The sequence below is a fragment of the Xyrauchen texanus genome, chromosome 14 (genome assembly GCF_025860055.1).
Source record: "Xyrauchen texanus isolate HMW12.3.18 chromosome 14, RBS_HiC_50CHRs, whole genome shotgun sequence".
Classification (NCBI taxonomy): domain Eukaryota; kingdom Metazoa; phylum Chordata; class Actinopteri; order Cypriniformes; family Catostomidae; genus Xyrauchen; species Xyrauchen texanus.
In genome coordinates, this window is record NC_068289.1 from 43,823,761 (window position 1) to 43,837,159 (window position 13,399).

Consider the following 13,399-nt stretch of genomic DNA (forward strand, 5'->3'; position numbering starts at 1 on the left):
CATAGCACAGAAGACTAAATTATGCTCTCAGATATGTTTTATTTAGGCATCAACCGTGTCTGATATGTTTCTCTCAAAACTAATTAGAAGAAATAAAATTAGGCTAACAAGCGAAAGTCTTAATTTGCTCTCCATTTAATCACATTTATGTCTACAGGTAGGAGAATCGATTGAGACATTGTTGAGATCACCACTAAAACACTAGAGGACACACTCTGTGAATTACTTGGGTCTTTTTCAGAGAGGAAAAAAACGTGGATGCACAACTTCAGCAAACGTCTCAGTTTGCTCTCCATTTAATCTAATTTCTGTCAAGGAGAAACGATTGAGACATTGTAAGAGATCACTTCTAAAACTCGAGAGGAGTCTAAGGGGAAGAGGGGAAAAAAGACTCAGAAGCAGATGACTTCAGCAAAAGTCTCAATTTGCTCGCCATTTAATCTCATTGCTATCTAGGAGAAACAATTGAGACATTTTTGCGATCACTTCTGGAATTCTAGAGGAGACATTTGAGATTACTAGGGACTATCTAGGGACAAAAATTGGCAAAGAAAGTCTAAAGCATACTGTACGTCTCAACTTGCTCTCGATTTAATCTCACTGTGGTCTAGGAGAAACAATCGAGACACTGTTGAGATCTATTCTAAAACTTTAGAGGAGATGGGAGATTACTAGGATCTTTACCTCAAACCTGCAAAGAAAGAGACAGAAGCATAAGTCTCCATTTGCACTACATGTTTTCTCAATGATGTCTTCGAGAAACAATTGAGACATTAAAGCGATCTAATTTGTGTTTTTTCTTCCCTATGTGATTTCTTATTGGAATGTCAGCAATTATAAACCTTTAATTTGCAAGTCATTCAGTTTAACAAAACAACTATTCAATCAATTATATAGATTACAAAAGAGAGTATTTTGACATATGTACCAACGAACTGCCCTGCTAAGTTATCACACATATGGAATCACTGGTGTAGTGAAGTGGACCAGACATGAGCAGCACCACATTTGTCAGCTATACGCTATCTAGGACTTCAATTCAATGGCCTGCTGTTCCGAGTGTGGAGGCCTGATTTGTAATTTGCAGCAGTACAACAGTCAGTCAATGCTGCTTCTATTCTAAAAGCAGGAAAGTCTGCAGGCAGAGACTTCGGGAAGGATAATCAATTGGCACAGTGAAGTTAATTACAGCTAGAGGGGATTCATCTACATATCCCTCACCTAAATGCACTCTGCTGTACTCTGCTAGCCTTCATTCATCTGGACTATTTAGTCATTACATTATTAGCTGCCCAGTATGCCATGTAGTGTAAACAGCAGGATCATTCATGAAATCAGTTTGTATCTCGCCACTAAAATTGAACTGGTTGGAACATTTTAACCCCTAGTGAGTCTACAACAAGGGTGTCAAACACAGGCTAATTTATTTATTTAGTTATTATATTTTTGTTTGGTTAAAGAGGTAGTTCACCCAAAATGTAAATTCTGTAATTATTTACTCATCCTCATTTAAAAAAATATTAAAAAAAAAATATATATATATATATATATATATATATATATATATATATATATATATATATATATATATATATATATTTATGATTTTCTTTCTTCAGTGAAACACAAAAGGCGATATTACGCAGAATGACAGCATCAGTCCCCATTCACTACTTTCATTAGTAAAAAAGATGCAATGAAAGTAAATGGTGACTGAGGCTGTCATTCTGCCTTATAGTATATGGTGACACAATTTTCATTTTTGGGTGAACTAACCATTTAACAAGTCATCTGACACTAAACGTAACACAAAGTTCCAAAAAAAAAAAAAAAAAAATCTATATAACAAAAATAGAAAAGAAATTAGATCTCAAATTTATTGGGGGCTCAGGGCAAAAACACAACCAAAAATGACTTATATGTCCCTGAATTTCAATATGTGAAAAAAGTATTTGTAACATCTGCATTTTTCTAAGCCTAGGTATGCAAATGGTTGCATAAAACATTAGATTTAATTATTCCTAATTTATGTAAAATAATAAATTTACATGATAATTATGTTAATACATTTATTACATTTGACATTTTAGAAATCATATGCGCACAATATTGCTCCTTAATGGAAAAGTGAATTTCTGACACTGTACTAATAAATCTGATAAAAAAGGTTTAGTATGATTAAAAATAAAAAAACTCACATTTCTGTAGCTGGTCTGGACTTGGAACAGCCAAAAGAGTCAGGTGATTGGCCTACTAATTTTGGTCAATCAGAAAACTGGCCAGTCAGAAACACATGCCTATGAATAACGCTGCACATTCAGGTTTGCAGACATCAGTTTGCTAAAATTACTTTGGGGGTGGGGTTTTGAAGAGAGGGCGTGTGGTCGAAGTTAGTAAAATGGCAAAACTTCATCAGTCGCTTATATAACTTATATATAATTTAAACTAGTAAAACAGTAGCCTGCAAAGCACAGAAATTAGAATGTTTTCATTCATCACATCATACAGAAAGTTTCAGGTACAGTTATGCCATCGGTTAGCACTGGTCATAAGCAAACACTATGAATCCAAATGTTCTGGACAGGACTTAATGGCTAAAATAAATAAAACACTAAACTTAAGCTCTGGGAAGATCATCTTCCTAAATAGAGATTTCCCATGGCTTGAGAAATCACCACACATGACAGCAGAAGAATAGCTGGAAGGGCAACTGGAGCATGAGAGACCATTTTACCAAAACCATCTACGTCATTGGGAACTTTATAACCTTGCTTCTAGGAAAACACAGACATGTGCAACAGATCATCAGGAAACCTCTAAGATACTGTATGGGAGCTTTGGGAATGACCGTGTTACCAAAATTTGGAATATGTCAAAATTAAGACCATGATTTGTCTTGAATTGTTTTTATTTTAGTTGTGTGTGTGTGTGTGTGTGTGTGTGTGTGTGTGTGTGTGTGTGTGTGTGTGTGTGTGTGTGTGTGTGTGTGTGTCTATTAAACAATTAACAAATAAATATTTTGTACATAATTTGTAACATTTAAAATTACTTATCATAATAAAACACTATTTTGTTTTACATTTAACAACGTATAAATTAATTCAAAAATATTTTTAATTCATATTTTTATAAAAATAAAGAAGATTGTTTCACTTTTAGTTAACTATCACAATTCCAGTGGGTCAGAAGTTTACATACACTAAGTTAACTGTGCCTTTAAGCAGCTTGGAAAATTCCAGAAAATGATGTCAAGCCTTTAGACAATTAGCCAGTTAGATTCTGATAGGAGGTGTACTGAATTGGAAGTCTACCTGTGGATGAATTTTAAGGCCTACCTTCAAACTCAGTGTCTCTTTGCTTGACATCATGGGAAAAATCGAAAGAAATCAGCAAAGACCTCAGAAAAAGAACTGTGGACCTCCACAAGTCTGATTCATCCTTGGGAGCAATTTACAAATGCCTGAAGTTACCATGTTCATCTGTACAAAAAATAGTATGCAAGTATAAACACCATGGGACCAAGCAGCCATCATACCACTCAGGAAGGAGACGCAATCTTTCTCCTAGAAATTAACGTAGTTTGGTGCGAAAAGTGCAAATCAATCCTAGAACAACAGCAAAGGACCTTGTCAAGATTCTGGAGGAAACAGGTAGACAAGTATCTATATCCACAGTAAAATGAGTCCTATATCGACATAACCTGAAAGGCTGCTCAGCAAGGAAGAAGCCACTGCTCCAAAATGCCATAAAGCCAGACTACAGTTTGCAAGTGCACATGGGGACAAAGATCTTACTTTTTGGAGAAATTTCCTCTGGTCTAATGTAACAAAAATTGAACTGATTGGTCATAATGACCATCGTTATGTTTGGAGGAAAAAGGGTGAGGCTTGCAAGCCTAAGAACACCATCCCAACCGTGAAGCATGGGGGTGGCAGCATCATATTGTGGGGGTGCTTTGCTGCAGGAGGGACTGATGCACTTCACAAAATAGATGGCATCATGAGAAAGGAAAATTATGTGGATATATTAAAGCAATATCTCAAGACATCAGCTAGGAAGTTAAAGCTTGGTCGCAAATGGGTCTTCCAAATGGACAATGACCCCAAGCATACCTCCAAAGTTGTGGCAAAATAGCTTAAGGACAACAAAGTCAAGGTATTGGAGTGGCCATCACAAAGGCCTCACGACCTCAATCTGATAGAACATTTCTGGGCAGAACTGAAAAAGCATATGAGAGCAAGGAGGCCTTCAAACCTGACTCAGTTACACCAGTTCTGTCTGGAGGAATGAGCCAAAACTCCAGCAACTTATTGTGAGAAGTTTGTGGAAGTTAAACAATTTAAAGGCAATGCTACCAAATACTAACAAAGTGTATGTAAACTTCTGACCATCTTGAAATGTGAAAAAAATCATTTTCTCTACTATTATTCTGACATTTCACATTCTTAAAATATAGTTATCCTATCTGACCAAAAACAGGGAATGTTTTATAAGATTAAATGTCAGGAATTGTTTAAATGTATTTGGCTAAGGTGTATGTAAACTTCTGACTTCAACTTAAAACCACCTGCCTAATATTGTGTTGGTCCCCCACATGCCGCCAAACAGCGCCAATTGTACCACAGTTGTACAGAGCGGTTATCTGAGTTACCACTTACCAGAGGTGTATAGTAAGAAAGTATACATACTTTGTTACTGTACTTACATTATATTTTATGATGTGAATGGTCTTTGCCTAAGCAAAACTAGGTTTCTGGTGGATGCTGAAGTGTTATATTTGCTTTGTAGCACATTTATGCTACAGTATGTGGTAACTAGGGTTTTCTGGATGGTTGCTAGGGCACGCTATGCAGTTGTGAAGGTGGTCTCAGCTGTATGTTTTGGCACATTGCTACAGTATGTGGCTGCCAGGTTGATCTGTTGCCAAGTTTTCTGTGTTTTTTGCACATTCCTCTGCAGTTGACAGGGTTTTCTAGGTAGTTGTCAGGTTGTTGCTATGCTGTTGTTAAATTGTGTTAACTGTGTTGCTGCACATTGCTATGCAGTTGCCAGAGTGTTCTGAGTGGTTGCTTATTGGCCCAAATGAAAAGAGCCCACCCCTACAAGTCTTTGTACTGGACTTTGGACATATTTTTATGGAATGTGGTGTTCATTTACACTCATCCCATAAATATGATAATAGTGATGTGACTTGAATGCGCCATTAAATGTATAGTTAATTTAAAAATTAACAGATTTTCAGAAGAATATCGCTGTTATATAGGTCAATTCAATGCAAATGTATAGTGGCCAGACCTTTTAAGCTCCAAAATGCACATAAATGCAACATAAGAGTAATCCATAAGACCCCAGTGGTTTCAACAATGTCTTCTGAATGGATCCAATTGGATTTGGGTGAGAATAGACCAAAATAGAACTCCTTTTTCGACTATAAACCTTGACATTAGTAGTCTCCTTGGCGATCAGGATTTCAAGCTTGATTACACTTCCTATAGTGCCATCTAGGGCTCTGTGCATGCATAAAGCACTAGAAAGTGAAATCAAGCTTGTGCCTAGAGATTGCAATGGCAAGATATACAGTGAAAATGAGTTAAAATTTGGTCTGCTCTCACCTAAAAGCACTGTATATGGGTCAGGAGCTTCAGTTAATGTTCACATCAACCATCAGAATGGGTAAATAAATATATGCATTATATATATATATATATATATATATATATATATATATATATATATATATATATATATATATATATATATATATATATATATACATACAAATTGTATATGGAACAATCAATACTAATAATCATCTGACCACATCTCTAAGGCTTGTTTACAACTGCTGGAAAAGGAGGAGACCATGTGCCTGGCCAATAATCCCACTGCTCTGCTTTACACCAAAAAACACATTTATAGGTATGGACACAAATACCCCAGCGTCCCCCTAATTTACCAGAAAACTTGCCAATGTAGGCCTCTCAAGTCCACTAAACAAACAGCTCAAGGGCCAGTGCTGTCATCACTCCCTTCCTCTAGGGTGAGAGTTTAATGAGAATTTGGAGGGGCAACAGACTTTGGCTTGTCAAAAGCAAGATAAAACAGGGGCCAGAGACACAGATGTTGGTGTGGCTCCAATGACATATGCAATCAAACATGCCTATTTAATTTTGTTTGAGTTACCGCACTGATTTCAATTAAGATCAGATGACCACAACAACATGCCAGTTGTCCGTTTTAATCATAAGTCATCATGGTTACAGTGACACTGTGAAAACTCAGCACTTTAGCAGGAGATATAGAGGTTAGGCGAGAAGTATTTTTAAAGGAATAAGTATATAACTAATGAGTCTTCTGACGCCATATACCGTAATAGCTTAAATAATAGCTTTGAGTGAGAAACAGACTGAAATTTAATTTGTTATTCGCTGGTTCTCTTCCCCTTGAACCCCATGGTCAGGCCCTGTTCAATATGAACTGTCCTTGCATGGAAAATAGCTCTATGAAAATCTTAAAAAATTATCCTTTAGTGTTCCACATAAAACAACAGAACATGAATTTGGACTGACACGAGGGTGACTAAATAATGATAGAATTTTCATTCTTTAGTGATCCATTCATTTAACTTCCTCTTATTAATTACATCTGCATCAGAATTTGAAGCATTGCTTACTCTTCATGTCATCCAGGTCAGCACTGGCCAGCATCTGTGCCTCAGCCTCATCTGTAGGCACTTTCTGGTACACGGCGGTCTCCATGGCTGTCATACTGCCTATGCAGATGCGTTCTCGTAGGTCATAGCTGGTCCGCTGGGCTCCGGCCAGCCGGTGGACAGGCTTCCTACGAAACCAGCCCCGTGTTGTTATACTGGCAGGCTCAGGAGATGGGCTAAATCTGCAAAAACATAACTACAACTTTTAAAAAACAAATGTTTTTTTTTTCTGGACAAATTGATATTGTTAAAGGGATAGTTTGCCTGGAAATTAACTCACCCTCATGTTGTTCCAAACCTGTATTACGTTCTTTCTTCCGTGGAACACTATTGGGGAGGTTAAGCAGAATGTTGGCCTCAGTCACCATTCACTTTCATTGTGCTGATAAAAAAAGTTCCAATGAAAGTGAATGGTGACTGAGGCTAACATTCTGCTTATCATTTCCTTTTGTGCTCCACTGAAGAAAGAAAGTCACATGGGTTTAGAACAACAACAAGAGGGTGCATAAATGATGAAAATATATTCAATTTTGGGCGAACTATCCCTTTAATAGCTGGATAACATGAGCAAATAGTGTAATAACTACATAAGCCAAGCCATGCTATGAATGCTTTTATGTTATATGAATGCATATCATGCAATGATTGATTTTTTTTTATTTGTACACTTGCCTTCACAAAATGTCCATAAACATAATCTCACTAAATGGTTTCAGTATACTGCCAGTGCTGTGTAGAGAGGATTAACCAGCAGAGGGCAATAGAGTACAACTTTTCCAATTCACTACGCAAGCAGTCATCAACTATTTTTACAATATTGCATTGCTTTACAATGTTGAATAGCATATTTGCCATTGACTGCAAATGTAATAGATTAGCTGCTGTAAATTGACCACTTCAATCATTGAAATGGAAATGGAACCAGGACTGTCAAGCTCTAAAAATAAAAAAAGCATAATCCAAAAAGCAGTCCATACAACTAAGTCCATCCAATTCTAAGTTGTCTGAAAACCATTCAAAAGCATTGAGAAAGGAAGAGATGAAAATTAAAATTGTTATTCAAACATTTCCTTTGTTGTTGCTCTCAAGGATCACATGTCGGCACAGCCCTATTCCCCATTAGCCCAAACTAAAATTGGGGAGAAAAGCCATTCTGCAAAATATCTCCTTTTGTTTTTCAACAGAAAAAGTCATATGTGTTTGCAGGCATGAGGCTGATTAAATTGTGACCAATTTTGTTTTATATTTGGGTAAACTATTCCTTTAAACAGCCCATTTCAAGGAATAGTTCATGCAAAAATGACAATTCTCTCATAATTTATACACCCTCATGCCATCTCAGATGTGTATGACTTTCTATCTTCTACAGAACACAAAAAAGATTTTTAGGAGATTATCTCAGCTCTGTAGGTCCATACAATGCAAGTCAACAGGGTCCAAAACTTTCAAGCTAAAAAAAAAAAAAGCACATAAAGGCAGAATCAAATGTTATCCATACAACTCCAGTGGTTAAAACATGTCTTCAGAAACTATATGATAGGTGTGGGTGAGAAAAAGATCAATATTAAGGTCCTTTTTTACTATAAATTCTCTTCCCTGTGCAGTAGGTGGCGATATGCAAGAAGAATCGCCAAAAACAAAAGAAGAACTCTTAGGAGGGTTGTTAGAAAGTGAAGATTTATAGTAAAAAAAGGACTTAAGACGGAGTCGCGTGGTGCCATGCGAGGGTCAGACGCATGAATGGAAAGCTCTGTGCACTTTTCTAGTTTTTTTGTGTCATAAATCGGTGAGATACAGCCTGTTCCATAACTGTTCTATGAAGACAATGTCAAAGAATTCAAAATACTTGGACTCTGGAGACATTAAAAGACTCAAGTCTCCTGACTGGACCGCAGACCGAGATCTCAGTTTGGTCGGTGCGGTGGGAGAGTTTCAGCATCAATTACTGAACATGTCGGCAATGCTGGCTGTAATACGTCGATCGATCACTGCCATAGAGACAACATTTTCTGAGATGGTTACAAGAGTGGCGGATGTCAAGAAATGGATCAATTATCTGTAGTCATCAGAGTGGGAATTAGCTGCTAACCCACTAGTGACCAAGACAGACTTGGAGTGCGTTTGGGAAAAGTTGGAAGCCATTGAGAATCGTAACCGATGAAACAACGTCCGAATTGTTGGAATTCCTGAGGACAAAGGCAGAGATATGGTGAAATTCCAAGACAAGCTCTTCCCGAGTCTGCCCGACAAAACAGGCCATAAGCTGGAAAGAGTTCCGGCTCAGACAGTCCCCGGTCAATTCTAGCCAACTTTCTGAGATCATCCGATAAAGCAAAAGTGTGCAAGCCCCCTAGAGCAACAGTGACGCTTACAGATATTTGGAGACTTTTGATCCCATCTGGTAGGGACTATTAATTTTTTTCATCAGTCCATAAGATTTATTCTAGAATAGATTTTTTTTTAATATCCAAGTCCCTCATTTCATCGGTTGTGGACTGCTCAATTGGAAACATCTTTGTCTCAGATCACGTCCTGGTGAGTTTAGAGGTGTTGCCACATACAGAGAAAAATAAATCAGTTGGCACTTTAATGTATCCCATTTGCAAAATCCTGAATTCCATCAAATGTTAAAGGCTGAAATCAATGTTTATATGGAGACCAATTGGTCCTCAATATTCACTGTCGGCATGGCTTGGGAGGCACTTAAGGCAGTTCTTATGGGCCTGATCATAGAGTATGCCTTATTAATCAAAAAATCAAAAGCACAAGAACTCGTGAAGTTGGAAGGGAATATTAAAAGTGCAGAGGCAGATCTGAAGCGCCGAATGTCGTCTGATCGCCTCAGAGACTTAACCCGATTGAAATACATACATAACACTATTTTGTCACGGAAGGTGGAGTTTTGGCTATTCAGGGCAAGACATACTTTGAGTTGGGGGACAAAGCAGGAAAACTTCTGGCAAGATATATAAGCAGAGAGAATCCTTTTCTACCATTCCCTCAGAAATGTTTACCTCAGCCATTGATATTAATAATGCTTTTAAGGAATTCTATCTTGATCTACATAGTTCCACATCTTCGTCTACTGATGAAGATATTAGAAACTTTGTGCAACCATTAGAACTCCCTAAACTGATGACAGAGCAAAAAAATTCTCTAGATTCTGAGATAAGATTGGAGAAGCTTGGCGAGGTATTAAGGCTCCAGAGCCAGAGGGCTTTGCCGCTTAATTTTTTAGATCTTATGCTACTGAACTAGCTCCACTTTTGTTAGAAGTTTATACGGACTCATTAAAGAATGAAAAGCGTCAACCAAACATGACACAAGCCTGGATCAGTTTAATTCTTAAAAAGGACAAAGATCCAAGCGAGTGTTAGAGTTACCGTCCAATTTCCCTGATCCAGCTAGATGTAAAAATATTTTAAAAAATTCTGGCTAGCCGATTAAGATAAGGGGACGGAAGTCGGCTGGAGCACCTCCATTTCAGGAGTGGTGCTCGGAGATGGGGAGAGTGGCAGCATTTGAAGAACGGTCAACGAGAAGACTGGGAAATTTGGACTTGTTTGTGGGAAAGTGGGGCAAATATCTGCTATTTTTGGAGGGCTCTCGGGGAGGGACAGTGGAGAGGGAGGTGTAGTTGTTATGTGTGTGATTATTATATATATTTTTTTTTCTACGTCTTTTTTGTGTGCGTCTATAATCATGTGGGACCACTGGGGTGTTCTTGGGGATGGGGTTGGGGATTGGGGGGGGGGCTGGCTGGGTTAATAGAGGGGGTTAAGTATTGATTCTGTTTGTATATGTTTTGATTTTATTTGTTTAATATATGAATCAATCAATAAAATATTAATCATAATGTTTAGCTATGATATATCTATGATATAGCTTATGAAGACATGAATTTAACAACTGAATGTTGCCTTTGAAAAATGTTTAACTTTTCAAAGTGTAGTTTCCCCGTTGACTTACATTGTATGGAACGGAGCAGAGATATTCTTCTTAAAAACTTTGATTGTGTTCAGCAGAAGAAAGAAAGTCATACACATCCGGGATGGCATGAGGATGAGCAAATTATGAGAACATTTTGATTTTTGGTTGAACTACTCCTTTACTGGTTAAGTGGTTCTTGGCTGTTCATTTCAATTCTTCTTTTCTTTACTTGTCATATACCTGTTGCAAACCTCTTCCTCCTCTTCTACTCTATCTGGTCGCTCATGTGTGCCCAGCTTCTCCTCTGTTCCGGCAGGGCTGGGTGGGGTCTCCTCAACGCTGGGGGGTCTCTCACTCTCCATATGGAAGCAGGTGAGAGCAAGGTTGGCTGCCAGATCCTCCTCACTTCCCAAACTGAACTGTGATATCACAACATCTGTCACCATCTCCCCAATGTCCCATTCCACCTCTCTAACACAGTCCTCCACATATATCATGTAGTAACTTTTGGCAGTCCAATCCAATAAAGATGTTTATTGATTAATAACTCGCACTGTTCCACAAACAATTTCATATAATGCACAGTATGCAGTTAACTAGTATGCCGTTTTGATAGCTAATGACATGAAATTACCTGTGGCAGCTCTTCAGATGGCTCAGTAGGCGTGGCGGATTGGCACTGGCCCTCAGCCTCAGACTCTAAATCTTCCTCATCCACCTCATGAATAGTGGGTGTGACATCTGACGGTGGCATAGACATCTTTTTTTTCTTCCTCTTTTTCTTTCGTCGGCGGTCCATACTAAGTACCCTCTTGCAAAAACGCTGCGGGGGAAGGTGGGTGGACAGGGGGTGGTGGGTGTGGTGGAACGTGTGCCGGTGATCTGTGCAGAGACAATTTAAATGAGGCATAATGCAAACTGCACAGCAAAAGCAAAAAGCAGTAACTACACATTATGTCATGAATGTGAGTAAATGGTGGACGAATCTTCATTTTTGGGTGAACTATTCCTTTAAGAACAGTATCTGCTGCCTTTGAGACTTAATTTATAAGATTATGTTAATGTTCTCCTGTGCAACACGTAATTCTTCTGTAATTCTTCTAAGACACCTTCCTCCAGATGCTACTGAAGATGGAAACTTCTAGCAGCATAAGGAAAGATGCCACTTTTAATTGACAGTGCTTTAGAAAAACAGGGGCATTTATTAGTTGTATTAATTTAAAAGTCAACATGAAAACAAAATTGATTCCTAAAGGGACAGTTCACCCAAAAAGGACATTTTGTCATCATTTACTTGCTTTCAAACCCTTAAGACTTTCTTTCTCAATATAATGGCAGTGGATAGTGGCTCAAGTTTTTAAAAAGACAACTAGTCAAAAGTAGTCCAGGTGCATCATATTCCAAGTCTTCTGAAGACATACGATGAACAACCAAAAATTGAAGTCATATTCAGTAAAAAATATTTACGCCATTGCACGTCTATGAGTGTTACGAGAAGATTATTCACAGTGCCACTCTTTCAAGCAAGAAAAGCTTGCTAAACAAAGCGAGTTCTCACTTTGTGAACAACCCTCTCTCATATCATTGAATGCACAACGACGTCAAGAATTTCATTTATTATGCTAGAATTTTTTTTTGGGTGTGCTATCCCTTTAATTAATGCTGCTGGCTTTACTGTGAATGATTCATTGATGCAGAATATTTAAAAAATATATTTATTTATTTTTTTGGTGTTCATAATTTAATATTTGTACTCTTAATCAAATTATAATGATTGCGCTTTCTCTGAAACAAATTTATTTTTCGACTGTCCAATCAATCTTACTTTTCAACGCCTTATTCAATCCACCGTGATATAGAGACCTTGCCTAGCAAGCTGCTCTGGTCCATTCTGGTATAGAACATCCCATTTACAATCCACTTATTTCCCAATGACTGAAATTAAACCTGTCCTACATGTTTTTCACTGGTTTTGCTCAAAAATATGTCACGTAACAATAGCAAAATGGGTTGTGAATGCCATTTCAAGTTGACTTTAAAAAGCATTTGTTGAACTGCTGTAAATGGCATGAAGACTATCCACCCAGGAATTATATAACTTATATACATACAGTATAGTTCTGGTGAGTTATACATTAACTGTACTTACACTCAAAGTCTTTCTCATTGTAGTTGCGGCCCATTTTGTCTGTGTCAATGATAGCAGATTCCATAATGATGTCCCCAAACCTCTCCACGAACAAGGCCTTCTCCCAGTACTCATCTTGTTCTGCTGTGGAGCCCTTCTCTTCTTCTGACAAAACCTAGACACAAGATTTGAAAACAAAGTACACAGTAAGTGTAAGACACTCCACAAAGTGACAGATGCTAGAGCAAGTGTGAGGATCCCCCCCAAAAAAAAGAGGCTAAAGGGCAAATTATTCTTTCTAGAATATTCTAAAGAGTTTGAGCAGTTGTGGCCAGATGTTCTTCAATGTTTGGGCAGTTTGCACAACAACATTTTTTTATTCTTCTTTCTTCTCTTCTTGTTATTGTATTAATATAAGATGCTTTGTTTTTAGGGTGACTTTTTAACATTCTGTCAAGGGTCTACAGATGAAAAATAGCCATTTGGCTAATCCTGGCACATTTAGAGTTCATGTTTATTAATGAGCATTGCCCCTGTAAGTAAATAAATAAACTGTAAGTCCATTAGCACTCACCTACTAAACTTAACTGTCTATGTGTCATTATTTGGAGCGCACTTATTGTAGTGTC

General features: G+C 37.7%; 1 protein-coding gene across 1 annotated transcript in view; it reads right to left on the reverse strand.

The window, feature by feature from the left end:
- The window catches only part of LOC127654720 (anion exchange protein 3-like), a 49,696-nt gene extending 36,778 nt beyond the window's left edge, over positions 1–12,918 (reverse strand). Inside the window, exons 1-4 of the mRNA XM_052142019.1 lie at positions 12,792–12,918; positions 11,277–11,524; positions 10,883–11,061; positions 6,674–6,894 (exon numbers count right to left, since the gene is read on the reverse strand). Coding sequence (XP_051997979.1) covers positions 6,674–6,894; positions 10,883–11,061; positions 11,277–11,524; positions 12,792–12,855 — 712 coding nt within the window. The 5' untranslated portion in view covers positions 12,856–12,918. The remainder of the gene's footprint in view (positions 1–6,673; positions 6,895–10,882; positions 11,062–11,276; positions 11,525–12,791) is intronic.
- Positions 12,919–13,399: the final 481 nt, after the last annotated feature.